We start from the raw sequence: 18,868 nt of genomic DNA on the forward strand, positions 1-18,868 counted from the left end.
CCTCCAACTGGGAATCATCCAAATGGGAATCATCCAACTGGGAATCATCCAACTGGGAATCATCCAACTGGGAATCCTCCAACTGGGAATCCTCCAACTGGGAATCATCCAACTGGGAATCCTCCAACTGGGAATCGTCCAACTGGGAATCGTCCAACTGGGAATCATCCAACTGGGAATCCTCCAACTGGGAATCCTCCAACTGGGAATCATCCAACCAGGATTTTCTGGAAAACCTGGGACTTCTAGGAAAGTTACCAGAAATGTTTCAACCCTACCAGACACCAACTTCATTTCAATGCTTTTGCTGCGTTGTTGTTATTACTGCATATCTAAGATGAGGAAACGGCATCATTCCAAACAAGGCACTTCCCATTATTCAGGTTCAGTCTATGAAATAATAAATAATCAATAATAAATAAACTTTCAGTTAAAATCCTTATTTTTAAAATGACTGGTTTTATAGGTAGTCGGTATATCAGCTGATTCCCTTTTGACAAAATATGGCATTACAGTAAGTAGTAGTCATTACAGTAAGTAGTAGTCATTACAGTAAGTAGTAGGCATTACAGAAAGTAAGTAGTAGCCATTACAGTAAGTAAGTAGTAGTCATTACAGTAAGTAGTAGTCATTACAGTAAGTAAGTAGTAGTCATTACAGTAAGTAGTAGCCATTACAGCAAGTAAGTATTAGTCATTACAGTAAGTAGTAGTCATTACAGTAAGTAGTAGTCATTACAGTAAGTAGTAGGCATTACAGAAAGTAAGTAGTAGCCATTACAGTAAGTAAGTAGTAGCCATTACAGTAAGTAAGTATTAGTCATTACAGTAAGTAGTAGTCATTACAGTAAGTAGTAGGCATTACAGAAAGTAAGTAGTAGTCATTACAGTAAGTAAGTATTAGTCATTACAGTAAGTAAGTAGTCATTACAGTAAGTAAGTATTAGTCATTACAGTAAGTAGTAGTCATTACAGTAAGTAGTAGGCATTACAGAAAGTAAGTAGTAGTCATTACAGTAAGTAAGTAGTAGTCATTACAGTAAGTATTAGTCATTACAGTAAGTAGTAGTCATTACAGTAAGTAAGTATTAGTCATTACAGTAAGTAGTAGTCATTACAGTAAGTAAGTAGTCATTACAGTAAGTAGTAGTCATTACAGTTAGTAAGTAGTAGTCATTACAGTAAGTAGTAGTCATTACAGTAAGTAGTAGTCATTACAGTTACTAAGTAGTAGTCATTACAGTTAGTAAGTAGTAGTCATTACAGTAAGTAGTAGTCATTACAGTAAGTAGTAGTCATTACAGTAAGTAAGTAGTCATTACAGTAAGTAGTAGTCATTACAGTAAGTAGTAGTCATTACAGTAAGTAAGTAGTAGTCATTACAGTAAGTAGTAGTCATTACAGTAAGTAGTAGTCATGTTTATTAGTCTATTCATAGTCTATTCTATGAGGTAACCTCCTTGATCCCCCCCCCAAAGCGTTCTTCAGATAGTAACACACACATATAAGTCTCCTTCTCTCCTCTTCTTTACTCCACAGTAGTGACACAGAAACAGAGTGAGTGACCACCCTGGTTGGTGGGTAGGTGACATTGGGAATGACTGGCTGTGGGTGGGTGGGCCGGTCCACAGCCTGTAGGCGTGGTGCAGGCGTGCAGTCAGAAGGGATTTGATCATTTCATTTAAACAAAAAAACACAAAAAAGAAACGAGAACTTAAGGTTCCAGCTCAGCGACAAGTTTGTGGTCAGTCCCATTGTCAATTCAGGAAGTCAATTGAAAAATTCAGTTCCAAATTCCAATCTTCCTGAATGCGTTTCAATGATGAATATATGGAATTAGAATTGAAATTTCAGTTGGCGTTCTGAATTGACTGAATTGACCCCAATCCTACTCAGCGATGACAGCGATAGTACGGTACGTCCCAATGACTTCTCCTGCAGCCAATCACTACAGTCTGTATGTTAATATATATATTTAGCTATCCATCATTATATAGAGCTCCCTCATCCCTGGGTTTCAGCACCACTCCGGGTGAAAAGTTCAATTACTTATGTTATATAAACAAAAGTATCTATAGTCATTTAATCATATAATTAGAGTTAGCTTTTGTAATCATGCAGCAGGTCTAACAGGCAAGGGGTTAAACTAAGGTGAAAGGTCAAGGGGCAAAGGTTAAGGGGACAAAGGTCAAGGCGGTGATGTCATGTGGCAAGGTGCGCTATAGACGAACTTCCAGTACTGGCCATCAGTCCCACTCTGTCCGTCTGTGTGCCTAGCTCGCTGCTGAACAGAATGACATATTTACAGAAGACAGGGGGCGCTGTGCTGTGTGGAACACTAGCACTAACCCCTGCAGGAATAACAGTATTCAAACACACCTATCTGTCACACCCATACAGGAGACAACCCCCAGGTTCAAGCCTAGAGGTTATCAAAACATACCAGTACCATCACATAAGGTGTGGGGGAAGTGAACGGAGGTTTATATAGTACTGTGCAGTAATGACCAAAAAGAGAACACCTTGCCACATTGACTGAAGCACAGACGCTTGCAAGGTATTGGGGGAATGAACAGCCAGTTTTAATGACACTTTACAGAAAGATGCCTGTCGAAGCTCTTTGTATGTTATATGATGTCATATAAGGGGGAGATATAAGTAAAGCATCTAGAAGTTAATAAATATATTTCACTTTAGTTTATTTTAGTTTTTTCGTTATACTTTTGTGATTTATTTTTGAATGAAAATGCAGGCTTAAATTTTAGAATCATAATTCTTATAGTAATTACTTTATGTTTCCTTAATCATCCCATTCATATCATAATTTTTTTCTCTTTTAATAATTTTTGTTCTTTTTCAGGTTTCTGTTGGTAGTGGTTGGTAGGTAGGTTGGTTGGGTTGTTTTGGACATTGTGTTTCACCTTCTGAAGAACATGGGGTTGCGCAGGCAGGCTGCTAGTCACCTGCAACAACCCAGGGGTCCTGCAGAGGTCTCCAGGCTGCTGTCGGTGTCTGAGGCCAGGGTCTGGTCGGTGGACATGGAGGAGATGTCGTTGACGGAGGGGGAAGGGAGGCTCTCACCACTGCTGTTCACAGCTGCACCTGTGCTGAGGGAATAAACAGGCAGCCGGGATTACAATGAACTAACAGCCCCGCAGACACTAATACATAGACACAGTCACAGTCGGCTACAACCATTACTGTGTTACACAGTCAGTCACAACACAACCCAATGTTACACAGTCAGTCACAACACAACCCAATGTTACACAGTCAGTCACAACACAACCCAATGTTACACAGTCAGTCACAACACAACCCAATGTTACACAGTCAGTCACAACACAACCCAATGTTACACAGTCAGTCACAACACAACCCAATGTTACACAGTCAGTCACAACACAACCCAATGTTACACAGTCAGTCACAACACAACCCAATGTTACACAGTCAGTCACAACACAACCCAATGTTACACAGTCAGTCACAACACAACCCAATGTTACACAGTCAGTCACAACACAACCCAATGTTACACAGTCAGTCACAACACAACCCAATGTTACACAGTCAGTCACAACACAACCCAATGTTACACAGTCAGTCACAACACAACCCAATGTTACACAGTCAGTCACAACACAACCCAATGTTACACAGTCAGTCACAACACAACCCAATGTTACACAGTCAGTCACAACACAACCCAATGTTACACAGTCAGTCACAACACAACCCAATGTTACACAGTCAGTCACAACACAACCCAATGTTACACAGTCAGTCACAACACAACCCAATGTTACACAGTCAGTCACAACACAACCCAATGTTACACAGTCAGTCACAACACGTGTTCACAGTGACAAACCAGACATGAGAGAGGCAAGTTAATAAGGCTGTCCTCTCTCTCCTCAGAGACAGTAACAGAACTAGTTAAGGCTGTCCTCTCTCTCCTCAGAGACAGTAACAGAACTAGTTAAGGCTGTCCTCTCTCTCCTCAGAGACAGTAACAGAACTAGTTAAGGCTGTCCTCTCTCTCCTCAGAGACAGTAACAGAACTAGTTAAGGCTGTCCTCTCTCTCATCAGAGACAGTAACATAACTAGTTAAGGCTGTCCTCTCTCTCCTCAGAGACAGTAACAGAACTAGTTAAGGCTGTCCTCTCTCTCATCAGAGACAGTAACATAACTAGTTAAGGCTGTCCTCTCTCTCCTCAGAAACTGTAACAGAACAAGTTAAGGCTGGGGGTCCACTGTCCTCTCTCTCCTCAGAGATAGTAACAGAACAAGTTAAGGCTGGGGTCCACTGTCCTCTCTCTCCTCAGAGACAGTAACAGAACAAGTTAAGCCTGTCCTCTCTCTCCTCAGAGACAGTAACAGAACTAGTTAAGGCTGGGGTCCACTGTCCTCTCTCTCCTCAGAGACAGTAACAGAACTAGTTAAGGCTGGGGTCCACTGTCCTCTCTCTCCTCAGAGACAGTAACAGAACAAGTTAAGGCTGGGGTCCACTGTCCTCTCTCTCCTCAGAGACAGTAACAGAACAAGTTAAGGCTGGGGTCCACTGTCCTCTCTCTCCTCAGAGACAGTAACAGAACAAGTTAAGGCTGTCCTCTCTCTCCTCAGAGACAGTAACAGAACTAGTTAAGGCTGGGATCCACTGTCCTCTCTTACCTCAGAGACAGTAACAGAACTAGTTAAGGCTGGGGGTCCACTGTCCTCTCCTCAGAGACAGTAACAGAACAAGTTAAGGCTGGGGTCCACTGTCCTCTCTCTCAGAGACAGTAACAGAACATGTTAAGGCTGTCCTCTCTCTCCTCAGAGACAGTAACAGAACAAGTTAAGGCTGGGGGTCCACTGTCCTCTCTCTCCTCGGAGACAGTAACAGAATTAGTTAAGGCTGCGGTCCACTGTCCTCTCCTCAGAGACAGTAACAGAACTAGTTAAGGCTGGGGGTCCACTGTCCTCTCTCTCCTCAGAGACAGTAACAGAACATGTTAAGGCTGTCCTCTCTCTCCTCAGAGACAGTAACAGAACATGTTAAGGCTGTCCTCTCTCTCCTCAGAGACAGTAACAGAACTAGTTAAGGCTGTCCTCTCTCTCCTCAGAGACAGTAACAGAACTAGTTAAGGCTGTCCTCTCTCTCCTCAGAGACAGTAACAGAACATGTTAAGGCTGTCCTCTCTCTCCTCAGAGACAGTAACAGAACAAGTTAAGGCTGGGGGTCCACTGTCCTCTCTCTCCTCGGAGACAGTAACAGAATTAGTTAAGGCTGGGGTCCACTGTCCTCTCTCTCCTCAGAGACAGTAACAGAACAAGTTAAGGCTGGGGGTCCACTGTCCTCTCTCTCCTCAGAGACAGTAACAGAACTAGTTAAGGCTGGGGTCCACTGTCCTCTCTCTCCTCAGAGACAGTAACAGAACAAGTTAAGGCTGGGGGTCCACTGTCCTCTCTCTCCTCAGAGACAGTAACAGAACAAGTTAAGGCTGGGGGTCCACTGTCCTCTCTCTCCTCAGAGACAGTAACAGAACTAGTTAAGGCTGGGGTCCACTGTCCTCTCTCTCCTCAGAGACAGTAACAGAACAAGTTAAGGCTGTCCTCTCTCTCCTCAGAGACAGTAACAGAACTAGTTAAGGCTGTCCTCTCTCTCCTCAGAGACAGTAACAGAACTAGTTAAGGCTGTCCTCTCTCTCCTCAGAGACAGTAACAGAACTAGTTAAGGCTGTTCTCTCTTTCCTCAGAGACAGTAACAGAACATGTTAAGGCTGGGGTCCACTGTCCTCTCTCTCCTCAGAGACAGTAACAGAACAAGTTAAGGCTGTCCTCTCTCTCCTCAGAGACAGTAACAGAACTAGTTAAGGCTGGGGTCCACTGTCCTCTCTCTCCTCAGAGACAGTAACAGAACTAGTTAAGGCTGGGGTCCACTGTCCTCTCTCTCCTCAGAGACAGTAACAGAACTAGTTAAGGCTGGGGTCCACTGTCCTCTCTCTCCTCAGAGACAGTAACAGAACTAGTTAAGGCTGTCCTCTCTCTCCTCAGAGACAGTAACAGAACTAGTTAAGGCTGGGGTCCACTGTTCTCTCTCTCCTCAGAGACAGTAACAGAACAAGTTAAGGCTGTCCTCTCTCTCCTCAGAGACAGTAACAGAACTAGTTAAGGCTGGGGTCCACTGTCCTCTCTCTCCTCAGAGACAGTAACAGAACTAGTTAAGGCTGGGGTCCACTGTCCTCTCTCTCCTCAGAGACAGTAACAGAACTAGTTAAGGCTGGGGGTCCACTGTCCTCTCTCTCCTCAGAGACAGTAACAGAACTAGTTAAGGCTGGGGGTCCACTGTCCTCTCTCTCCTCAGAGACAGTAACAGAACTAGTTAAGGCTGGGGGTCCACTGTCCTCTCTCTCCTCAGAGACAGTAACAGAACTAGTTAAGGCTGGGGTCCACTGTCCTCTCTCTCCTCAGAGACAGTAACAGAACTAGTTAAGGCTGGGGTCCACTGTCCTCTCTCTCCTCAGAGACAGTAACAGAACTAGTTAAGGCTGGGGTCCACTGTCCTCTCTCTCCTCAGAGACAGTAACAGAACTAGTTAAGGCTGGGGGTCCACTGTCCTCTCTCTCCTCAGAGACAGTAACAGAACTAGTTAAGGCTGGGGGTCCACTGTCCTCTCTCTCCTCAGAGACAGTAACAGAACTAGTTAAGGCTGGGGATCCACTGTCCACTCCTCAGAGACAGTAATACTAAGATTCTATTTAAAGGTCCCTAAAAGACCTTTCCATATTCTGTGTGTTCAGTAGCAGCATGTCATAGTAAAAGAGATGAAACGGTTAATAAACATGCCAGACGATGATAATCAGTTCTAAACGGGTCCAATTGAAAGGACTCTTCGGCTTCTTATTATAATACGCAGAAGTCAAGACGTCGTCCTTCATCTTCCCCTTTTAAAGGATCAGACAGGGCTATTTCATTTCATTTCACAGCAAATGGCTCCATCTATCATTGTTCTCTTCCCTTTTCCCTGTCTTTCTTTGGCTTTTTAGATTCAAATAAATCTGATTGAGTTGGGTCTGTTTTCCAAGATGGATTCTAGGCTATACCAGAGCCAGATATGGTAGACTAAAAGCATTTGCAGGAAACGAATAGATTAGAGGGAACATCAAGTTAAAGAGTAGGATAGAAAACTGAAGAGAACATTATTTAAGCAGGTAGGAATACAGAAGGCATTCTGTTATTATGTAAGTAACTCCCATAGAGAACAGTTTTATCCAGTGCTCGACTTGGGCAGAATCTCACCGGAGCCAAGTACAGGCACCTCAAATGTTCTACTGCTTGAGCTCCCGTTCCTCTTCTAGAATATTAGCTCAAAAGTATTGTGGAGCTCCTGTTCCTCTTCTAGAATATTAGCTCAAAAGTATTGTGGAGCTCCTGTTCCTCTTCTAGAATATTAGCTGAAAAGTATTGTGGAGCTCCTGTTCCTCTTCTAGAATATTAGCTCAAAAGTATTGTGGATCTCCTGTTCCTCTTCTAGAATATTAGCTGAAAAGTATTGTGGAGCTCCTGTTCCTCTTCTAGAATATTAGCTGAAAAGTATTGTGGAGCTCCTGTTCCTCTTCTAGAATATTAGCTCAAAAGTATTGTGGATCTCCTGTTCCTCTTCTAGAATATTAGCTGAAAAGTATTGTGGAGCTCCCGTTCCTCTTCTAGAATATTAGCTCAAAAGTATTGTGGAGCTCCTGTTCCTCTTCTAGAATATTAGCTGAAAAGTATTGTGGATCTCCTGTTTCTCTTCTAGAATATTCGCTGAAAAGTATTGTGGAGCTCCTGTTCCTCTTCTAGAATATTAGCTCAAAAGTATTGTGGATCTCCTGTTCCTCTTCTAGAATATTAGCTCAAAAGTATTGTGGAGCTCCTGTTCCTCTTCTAGAATATTAGCTCAAAAGTATTGTGGATCTCCTGTTCCTCTTCTAGAATATTAGCTGAAAAGTATTGTGGAGCTCCTGTTCCTCTTCTAGAATATTAGCTGAAAAGTATTGTGGATCTCCTGTTCCTCTTCTAGAATATTAGCTGAAAAGTATTGTGGAGCTCCCGTTCCTCTTCTAGAATATTAGCTCAAAAGTATTGTGGAGCTCCTGTTCCTCTTCTAGAATATTAGCTGAAAAGTATTGTGGATCTCCTGTTTCTCTTCTAGAATATTAGCTGAAAAGTATTGTGGAGCTCCTGTTCCTCTTCTAGAATATTAGCTGAAAAGTATTGTGGAGCTCCTGTTCCTCTTCTAGAATATTAGCTGAAAAGTATTGTGGAGCTCCTGTTCCTCTTCTAGAATATTAGCTGAAAAGTATTGTGGAGCTTCTGTTCCTCTTCTAGAATATTAGCTGAAAAGTATTGTGGAGCTCCTGTTCCTCTTCTAGAATATTAGCTCAAAAGTATTGTGGAGCTCCTGTTCCTCTTCTATAATATTAGCTCAAAAGTATTGTGGAGCTCCTGTTCCTCTTCTAGAATATTAGCTGAAAAGTATTGTGGAGCTCCTGTTCCTCTTCTAGAATATTAGCTGAAAAGTATTGTGGAGCTCCTGTTCCTCTTCTAGAATATTAGCTGAAAAGTATTGTGGAGCTCTTGTTCCTCTTCTAGAAGATTAGCTCAAAAGTATTGTGGAGCTCCTGTTCCTCTTCTAGAATATTAGCTGAAAAGTATTGTGGAGCTTCTGTTCCTCTTCTAGAATATTAGCTGAAAAGTATTGTGGAGCTCCTGTTCCTCTTCTAGAATATTAGCTGAAAAGTATTGTGGAGCTCCTGTTCCTCTTCTAGAATATTAGCTGAAAAGTATTGTGGAGCTCCTGTTCCTCTTCTAGAATATTAGCTGAAAAGTATTGTGGAGCTCTTGTTCCTCTTCTAGAAGATTAGCTCAAAAGTATTGTGGAGCTCCTGTTCCTCTTCTAGAATATTAGCTGAAAAGTATTGTGGAGCTTCTGTTCCTCTTCTAGAATATTAGCTGAAAAGTATTGTGGAGCTCCTGTTCCTCTTCTAGAATATTAGCTGAAAAGTATTGTGGAGCTCCTGTTCCTCTTCTAGAATATTAGCTCAAAAGTATTGTGGAGCTTCTGTGCCTCTTCTAGAATATTAGCTGAAAAGTATTGTGGAGCTCCTGTTCCTCTTCTAGAATATTAGCTGAAAAGTATTGTGGAGCTCCTGTTCCTCTTCTAGAATATTAGCTCAAAAGTATTGTGGAGCTCCTGTTCCTCTTCTAGAATATTAGCTGAAAAGTATTGTGGAGCTTCTGTTCCTCTTCTAGAATATTAGCTGAAAAGTATTGTGGAGCTCCTGTTCCTCTTCTAGAATATTAGCTGAAAAGTATTGTGGAGCTCCTGTTTCTCTTCTAGAATATTAGCTCAAAAGTATTGTGGAGCTCCTGTTCCTCTTCTAGAATATTAGCTGAAAAGTATTGTGGAGCTTCTGTTCCTCTTCTAGAATATTAGCTGAAAAGTATTGTGGAGCTCCCGTTCCTCTTCTAGAATATTAGCTCAAAAGTATTGTGGAGCTCCTGTTCCTCTTCTAGAATATTAGCTCAAAAGTATTGTGGAGCTCCTGCACCTCAATATAAAACAGTACCGGCGCCTATTTCAGTCTACTGGTTTTATCTAGACTTAAACACTACATGGCCAAAAGTATGTAGACACCCCTTCAAACTAGTTCTATTCGGCTATTTCAGCCACACCCATTGCTGACAGGCGAATGGCCATTGTTGGCAGTAGAATGGCCTTACTGAAGAGCTCAGTGACTTTCAACGTGACACCGTCATAGGATGCCACCTTTCCAACAAGACAGTCAACACAACAAGTCACATTTCTGCCCTGCTAGACCTGCCTCGGTCAACTGTAAGTGCTGTTATTGTGAAGTGCAAAACTCTAGGGCCAACAACGGCTCAGCCGCAATGTGGTAGCCCACACAAGGAACTGGACCACCGAGTGCTGGCAATCCGTCGGACGAATCTGGGTTTGACGGATGCCAGGAGAACGCAATCTGCTCTAATGCATAGTGCCAACTGTAAAGTTTGGTGGAGGAGGAATAATGGTGTGGGGCTGTTTTTCATGGTTCGGGCTAGGTTCCTTAGTTCCAGTAAAGGGAAATCTTAACACTACAGCATACAATGACATTCCAGATGACCTGTGCCTTTCCTGTTTCAGCATGACAACGCCGCTGTGCACAAAAAGAGATACATACAGAAATGGTTCGTCAAGATCAATGTGGAAGAACTTGACTGAACAGATCTCTGACCTCAACCCCATCGAACACCTTTGGAGTTAATCGGAATGCCTACTGCAAGCCAGGCCTAATCAGCCAACATCAGTATTTGTATTTGTAGTTGTCGTGGATCCCCATTAGTTCCTGCCAAAGCAGAAGCTACTCTTCCTGGGGTCCAGCAAAATTAAGGCAGTTTATACCATTTAAAAAACATTAAAATACATTCACAGATTTCACAACACACTGTGTGCCCTCAGGCCCCTACTCCACCACTACCACATATCTACAGTACTAAATCCATGTGTGTGTGTGTGTGTGTGTGTGTGTGTGTGTGTGTGTGTGTGTGTGTGTGTGTGTGTGTGTGTGTGTGTGTGTGTGTGTGTGTGTGTGTGTGTGTGTGTGTGTGTGTGTGTGTGTGTGTGTGCCAATGTTTGTGTTGCTTCACAGTCCCCTCTGTCCCATAATGTGTTTTTTTATCTGCTTTGTTAAATCAAATTTTACTGCTTGCGTCAGTGTCCGACGTGACTAACGCTCTTGTGGCTGAGTGGAAGCAAGTCCTCGCAGAAATGTTCCAGCATCTAGTGGAAAGCCTTCCCAGAAGACTGGAGGCTGTTATAGCAGCAAAGGGGGACCAACTCTATATTAATGTCCGTGATTTTAGAGTGAGATGTTCGATGAGCAGGTGTCCACATACTTTCTACCATGTGTATCACTGCCTCATAATCCACAGTCACTAAGTCTGTAGTGTCACATACCACATGTCCTCCACACAGACACCTTTCATCTACTCGAGAGGAAACGATCCCACTAGATCCAGAGCATAGCAAAATGGTGAGGTGATTTGTACAAAATACATCCACTGTGCAGGCGGCCCATAAATCTCCTGTTTATCAGGCGGGTGGTTAATAAAAGGACAATGGGAGACATTTCAGCTGACCACCAATAAAACGAGAAGCTAAATCACAATTTATGCTCAAACGTCGATTGTATCCAACCCCACAGTGGCAGGTTTCCTCGGAGACAGAGCAGTAGGAGGAGATATTCGGTGCTCACACAGAGGCTTCTACATCAATGGAAGTTAACTGTGTATTTCTTCAAGGACAAAATAAACATATAAAACCATTCTAAGGTTTGAGATCAACACGTCATCTTCGCAAAATTTCAAAACAATTCTGGAAATCTATTTTTTTTTAAACATATTTTTGGGAAATTCTGAAATAATCTAAGATGACCTAAATGCTTTATTCTACATATATCCTCCCATATAGAAATGTTGCCAAAGAACAGTAACCAACGCATAAAACACATTGCATTTGCATACATCCACAACCAGTATAGTAGATTGTTCACTGTTCACTGTATAGTAGATTGTTCACTGCCAAGCGGTCATCTATTTCTCCTGCCTCTACCTGGGTCTGTGTAGAATGACAGGTGGTCTATCACTCAACCCTAAAGTTGGTTCTGTCTCCTGGCTGGCTATGTGGTGGTCTATCACTCAACCCTAAAGTTGGTTCTGTCTGTGGTGGTTTATCACTCAACCCTAAAGTTGGTTCTGTCTGTGGTGGTTTATCACTAAACCCTAAAGTTGGTTCTGTCTGTGGTGGTCTATCACTAAACCCTAAAGTTGGTTCTGTCTCCTGGCTGGCTATGTGGTGGTCTATCACTAAACCCTAAAGTTGGTTCTGTCTGTGGTGGTCTATCACTAAACCCTAAAGGTGTTTCTGTCTCCTGGCTGGCTATGTGGTGGTTTATCACTAAACCCTAAAGTTGGTTCTGTCTGTGGTGGTCTATCACTAAACCCTAAAGTTAGTTCTGTCTGTGGTGGTCTATCACTAAACCCTAAAGTTGGTTCTGTCTCCTGGCTGGCTATGTGGTGGTCTATCACTCAACCTTAAAGTTGGTTCTGTCTGTGGTGGTTTATCACTAAACCCTAAAGTTGGTTCTGTCTCCTGGCTGGCTATGTGGTGGTCTATCACTAAACCTTAAAGTTGGTTCTGTCTGTGGTGGTTTATCACTAAACCCTAAAGTTGGTTCTGTCTCCTGGCTGGCTATGTGGTGGTCTATCACTAAACCCTAAAGTTGGTTCTGTCTCCTGGCTGGCTATGTGGTGGTCTATCACTAAACCCTAAAGTTGGTTCTGTCTGTGGTGGTCTATCACTAAACCCTAAAGTTGGTTCTGTCTGTGGTGGTCTATCACTAAACCCTAAAGTTGGTTCTGTCTCCTGGCTGGCTATGTGGTGGTCTATCACTAAACCCTAAAGTTGGTTCTGTCTGTGGTGGTCTATCACTAAACCCTAAAGTTGGTTCTGTCTCCTGGCTGGCTATGTGGTGGTCTATCACTAAACCCTAAAGTTGGTTCTGTCTGTGGTGGTCTATCACTAAACCCTAAAGTTGGTTCTGTCTGTGGTGGTCTATCACTAAACCCTAAAGTTGGTTCTGTCTCCTGGCTGGCTATGTGGTGGTCTATCACTAAACCCTAAAGTTGGTTCTGTCTCCTGGCTGGCTATGTGGTGGTTTATCACTAAACCTTAAAGTTGGTTCTGTCTGTGGTGGTCTATCACTAAACCCTAAAGTTGGTTCTGTCTCCTGGCTGGCTATGTGGTGGTCTATCACTAAACCCTAAAGTTGGTTCTGTTTGTGGTGGTTTATCACTAAACCCTAAAGTTGGTTCTGTCTCCTGGCTGGCTATGTGGTGGTCTATCACTAAACCCTAAAGTTGGTTCTGTCTCCTGGCTGGCTATGTGGTGGTCTATCACTAAACCCTAAAGTTGGTTCTGTCTGTGGTGGTTTATCACTAAACCCTAAAGTTGGTTCTGTCTCCTGGCTGGCTATGTGGTGGTTTATCACTAAACCCTAAAGTTGGTTCTGTCTCCTGGCTGGCTATGTGGTGGTCTATCACTAAACCCTAAAGTTGGTTCTGTCTGTGGTGGTTTATCACTAAACCCTAAAGTTGGTTCTGTCTCCTGGCTGGCTATGTGGTGGTCTATCACTAAACCCTAAAGTTGGTTCTGTCTCCTGGCTGGCTATGTGGTGGTCTATCACTAAACCCTAAAGTTGGTTCTGTCTCCTGGCTGGCTATGTGGTGGTCTATCACTAAACCCTAAAGTTGGTTCTGTCTGTGGTGGTCTATCACTAAACCCTAAAGTTGGTTCTGTCTCCTGGCTGGCTATGTGGTGGTCTATCACTAAACCCTAAAGTTGGTTCTGTCTCCTGGCTGGCTATGTGGTGGTTTATCACTAAACCTTAAAGTTGGTTCTGTCTGTGGTGGTCTATCACTAAACCCTAAAATTGGTTCTGTCTCCTGGCTGGCTATGTGGTGGTCTATCACTAAACCCTAAAGTTGGTTCTGTCTCCTGGCTGGCTATGTGGTGGTCTATCACTAAACCCTAAAGTTGGTTCTGTCTCCTGGCTGGCTATGTGGTGGTCTATCACTAAACCCTAAAGTTGGTTCTGTCTGTGGTGGTTTATCACTAAACCCTAAAGTTGGTTCTGTCTCCTGGCTGGCTATGTGGTGGTCTATCACTAAACCCTAAAGTTGGTTCTGTCTGTGGTGGTCTATCACTAAACCCTAAAGTTGGTTCTGTCTCCTGGCTGGCTATGTGGTGGTCTATCACTAAACCCTAAAGTTGGTTCTGTCTCCTGGCTGGCTATGTGGTGGTCTATCACTAAACCCTAAAGTTGGTTCTGTCTGTGGTGGTTTATCACTAAACCCTAAAGTTGGTTCTGTCTCCTGGCTGGCTATGTGGTGGTCTATCACTAAACCCTAAAGTTGGTTCTGTCTGTGGTGGTCTATCACTAAACCCTAAAGTTGGTTCTGCCTCCTGGCTGGCTATGTGATCTCTGAAAGCCCTGAGCCAAGTACTGCTGAATGGCAGTGCTCCAGAGCCTGGTTCTGCTAATGCTGTGAAGTACTGCTGAATGGCAGTGCTCCAGAGCCTGGTTCTGCTAATGCTGTGAAGTACTGCTGAATGGCAGTGCTCCAGAGCCTGGTTCTGCTAATGCTGTGAAGTACTGCTGAATGGCAGTGCTCCAGAGCCTGGTTCTGCTAATGCTGTGAAGTACTGCTGAATGGCAGTGCTCCAGAGCCTGGTTCTGCTAATGCTGTGAAGTACTGCTGAATGGCAGTGCTCCAGAGCCTGGTTCTGCTAATGCTGTGAAGTACTGCTGAATGGCAGTGCTCCAGAGCCTGGTTCTGCTAATGCTGTGAAGTACTGCTGAATGGCAGTGCTCCAGAGCCTGGTTCTGCTAATGCTGTGAAGTACTGCTGAATGGCAGTGCTCCAGAGCCTGGTTCTGCTAATGCTGTGAAGTACTGCTGAATGGCAGTGCTCCAGAGCCTGGTTCTGCTAATGCTGTGAAGTACTGCTGAATGGCAGTGCTCCAGAGCCTGGTTCTGCTAATGCTGTGAAATACTGCTGAATGGCAGTGCTCCAGAGCCTGGTTCTGCTAATGCTGTGAAATACTGCCGTCTGGGACTCTTCAGCACTGCGTCTGTTCTCTGCTCGCCTCAGCACAAGGGCTACCCATCTGCTTAATTGCAGGGAGAGAGAGGGATGGAGAGAGGGAAGGAGAGTGAGGTAGAGGGATAAGGGGGGGAGGGAGAGAGAGAGAGAGAGAGAGAGAGAGAGAGAGAGAGAGAGAGAGAGAGAGAGAGAGAGAGAGAGAGAGAGAGAGAGAGAGAGCGAGAGAGAGAAGGAGAGTGAGGTAGAGGGATAAGGGAGGGAGGGAGAGAGAGAGAGAGATGGAGGGGGAGGGAGACAGTGACAGTATCGCACTGCGGATTAAACCCCTTCCAGGCCACTGTCCCCTTAACAGAGCCCTAACAAGGAAGTCTGTAGACACTGAGCAATCCCCAAATACAACTTCCATAGTGACACTTTGTACAGTATAAAAACACTCTCTGCCAAGAACAGCTGAGGAGAACGACCGAGGCAAGTTGTTTTCCTCTCAGCAGCACTAGACTGGACTGACGCCATAATGTTACCAATTCTGTGCCAGCATGACTCCACACCGCCCTCAAGCGGCCATTCAAGGGAATTGACACTACCCATTTTACAGAACATATTTATAGGGCTGAAAATATTGATAAAATAAGACATCTTAGAAGGCTCAGAACGAGAGAAATTCTAGTGTTTCTCTGGAAGAGCAAGGACCAAAGACCCCAGCTTTAATTCATGATGTGTTACAGTACAGATGTGAAAGTTCATAAGTAATAAATAAACACTGAGTGTACAAAACATTAAGAACACCTGCTCTTTCCACGACAGACTGACCAGGTGCAAACTATGATCCCTTATTGATGTCACCTGTTAAATCCACTTCAATCAGCGTAGATGAAGGGGAGGAGGCAGGTTGAAGAGGGATTTTTAAGCCTTGAGAAATGGATTGTATGTGTGCCATTCAGAGGGTGAATAGGCAAGACAAAAGATTTAAGTGCCTTTGAACGGGGTATGGTAGTAGGTGCCAGATGCACCGGTTTGTGGGAGAACTGCAAAGCTGCTGGGTTTTTCCACACTCAACAGTTTTCCATGCGTATCAAGAATGGACCACCACCCAAAGGACATCCAGCTAACTTGGCACTGTTGGAAACTGTTGTAAGCATTAGAGTCAACATGGGCCAACATCCCTGTGGAACACTTTGGACACCTTGTAGAGTCCATGCCCTGATGAATAGAGGCCGTTCTGAGAGAAAAGGTTTTTTTGGGGGTGACACCCAATAATTGAAATGTGTTAGTAATATTTTGGACAATCAGTGTGTATATATATATACACTGCTCAACAAAATAAAGGGAACACTAAAATAAACATCCTAGATCTGAATGAATGAAATATTCTTATTAAATACTTTTTTCTTTACATAGTTGAATGTGCTGACAACAAAATCACAAATTTATCAATGGAATTCAAATTTATCAACCCATGGAGGTCTGGATTTGGAGTCACACTCAAAATTAAAGTGGAAAACCATACTACAGGCTGATCCAACTTTGATGTAATGTCCTTAAAACAGGTCAAAATGAGGCTCAGTAGTGTGTGTGGCCTCCACGTGCCTGTATGACCTCCCTACAATGCCTGGGCATGCTCCTGATGAGGTGGCGGATGGTCTCCTGAGGGATCTCCTTCCAGACCTGGACTAAAGCATCTGCCAACTCCTGGACAGTCTGTGGTGCAACGTGGCGTTGGTGGATGGAGCGAGACATGATGTCCCAGATGTGCTCAATTGGATTCAGGTCTGGGGAACGGGCGGGCCAGTCCATAGCATCAATGCCTTCCTCTTGCAGGAACTGCTGACACACTCCAGCCACATGAGGTCTAGCATTGTCTTGCATTAGGAGGAACCCAGGGCCAACCGCACCAGCATATGGTCTCACAAGGGGTCTGAGGATCTCATCTCGGTACCTAATGGCAGTCAGGCTACCTCTGGCGAGCACATGGAGGGCTGTGCGGCCCCCCAGAGAAATGCCACCCAACACCATGACAGACCCACCGCCAAACCGGTCATGCTGGAGGATGTTGCAGGCAGCAGAACGTTCTCCACGGCGTCTCCAGACTCTGTCACATGTGCTCAGTGTGAACCTGCTTTCATCTGTGAAGAGCACAGGGCGCCAGTGGCGAATTTGCCAATCTTAGTGTTCTCTGGAAAATGGCAAACGTCCTGCACAATGTTGGGCTGTAAGCACAAGCCCCACCTGTGGACGTCGGGCCCTCATACCACCCTCATGGAGTCTGTGTGTGACCGTTTGAGGAGACACATGCACATTTGTGGCCTGCTGGAGGTCATTTTGCAGGGCTCTGGCAGTGCTCCTCCTGCTCCTCCTTGCACAAAGGCAGAGGTAGCGGTCCTGCTGCTGGGTTGTTGCCCTCCTACGGCCTCCTCCACGTCTCCTGATGTACTGGCCTGTCTCTTGGTAGCGCCTCCATGCTCTGGTCACTACGCTGACAGACACAGCAAACCTTCTTGCCACAGCTCGCATTGATGAGCTGCACTACCTGAGCCACTTGTGTGGGTTGTAGACTCCGTCTCATGCTACCACTAGAGTGAAAGCACCGCCAGCATTCAAAAGTGACCAAAACATCAGCCAGGAAGCATAGGAACTGAGAAGTGGTCTGTGGTCCCCACCTGCAGAACCACTCCTTTATTGGGGGTGTCTTGCTATTTGCCTATAATTTCCACCTGTTGTCTATTCCATTTGCACAACAGCATGTGAAATTTATTGTCAATCAGTGTTGCTTCCTAAGTGGACAGTTTGATTTCACAGAAGTGTGATTGACTTGGAGTTACATTGTGTTGTTTAAGTGTTCCCTTCATTTTTTTGAGCAGTATATATATATATATATATATATATTACCTTTTCCATGGAGTAGGGGGACAGCAACCTTTTTAATCAATGCACATGAATGACTTACTCCATACAGATATTACTTTTCAAATGTCTAAATGCGTCCATTAATACCATTCAAATACAGATTTATCATTGTACATACACAAAACACGTATGGTTGGTCAAAAAATACCAAATCTACAGTTTAAACCGATACTTTTACATACAGATATAATTACTCATGTACAAATCATACACTACATGTCTCGGAAAAACAAGACGAGAGACAAAGACGAATGGTGGTCAACGTACGGATGAATTTCTCTGTTACAAAGAAATGTCCAGTGAGTGATTATATTCATAATTCAACTTACAGAGGGGACTAGGTTATGCACTGAGAGTACCTGAGGTAGAGGGTTGTCCCTTCACCACCCCGTTCCTCGTCCTCTCCTCAAAGTTCATCACCTCTTTGTAGATTAGTTCTGGAAAGTGAGATAGAGAGAGGAAAAATTGTGGAGAAAAAAAAACATTTCAAATAGCAGCAGAGAAATCTATTGTCCTCTGCTCTACTAGTCCATTCTATGAGTCTAATTACCATGGCAACAAATAAACTGGAAAAGTTATTATACAAACTCAAATAGAAAATGAATGAGTAGACTGTTTTGTTGGCCAGCTTCAAAAGACCAATCAGTGGAAAAAAAGATTAGAATTGGGCTGCCTGTGTAAACGCAGCCAATAGACTCCTCAGATAGAGGCGTCCTTAGCAATATAATTACAACATACCTACAGTTGAAGTCGGGAGTTTATATCCACCTCAGCCAAATACATTTAAACTAAGTTTTTCACAATTCCTGACATCTAATCCTACTGTAGTAAAAATTCCCTGTCGTAGGGCAGTTAGGATCACCACTTTATTTTAACAATGTGAAATGTCAGAATAATAGAGAGAATGATTTATTTCAGCTTTTATTTCTTTCATCACAATTCCAGTGGGTCAGAAGTTTACATACACTCAATTAGTATTTGGTAGCATTGCCTTTAGATTGTATATCTTGGGTCAAACGATTAGCCTTCCACAAGCTTCCCAGAATAAGTGGGGTGAATTTTGGCCCATTCCTCCTAACAGAGCTGGTGTAACTGAGTCAGGCTTGTAGGCCTCCTTGCTCGCACAAGCATTTTCAGTTCTGCCCACAAATTTTATAAAGGATTTAAGGTCAGGTCTTTGTGATGGCCACTCCAATACCTTGACTTTGTTATCCTTAAGCCATTTTGCCACAACTTTGGAAGTATGCTTGGGGTGATTGTCCATTTGGAAGTA

At 43.8% G+C, this 18,868-nt stretch overlaps 1 protein-coding gene across 7 annotated transcripts in view; it reads right to left on the minus strand.

Moving 5' to 3' along the window:
- Positions 1 to 1,446: 1,446 nt before the first annotated feature.
- Positions 1,447 to 18,868, minus strand: part of mapk10 (mitogen-activated protein kinase 10) — a 147,817-nt gene continuing 130,395 nt past the window's right edge. For 4 of the 7 annotated variants that reach the window (XM_046305633.1, XM_046305632.1, XM_046305635.1 and 1 more), the window contains 2 exons: positions 17,955 to 18,032; positions 1,447 to 3,101 (listed from right to left, as the gene is read on the minus strand). In XM_046305633.1, coding sequence (XP_046161589.1) covers positions 2,959 to 3,101; positions 17,955 to 18,032 — 221 coding nt within the window. In that variant the 3' untranslated portion in view covers positions 1,447 to 2,958. Of the gene's footprint in view, positions 3,107 to 17,924; positions 18,033 to 18,868 lie in introns of all 7 variants that reach the window. The other 3 variants (XM_046305637.1, XM_046305639.1, XM_046305638.1) reach the window with 3 other exon arrangements.

Source organism: Oncorhynchus gorbuscha, linkage group LG16 (assembly GCF_021184085.1).
Source record: "Oncorhynchus gorbuscha isolate QuinsamMale2020 ecotype Even-year linkage group LG16, OgorEven_v1.0, whole genome shotgun sequence".
In the NCBI taxonomy this organism is placed as follows: Eukaryota; Metazoa; Chordata; class Actinopteri; order Salmoniformes; family Salmonidae; genus Oncorhynchus; species Oncorhynchus gorbuscha.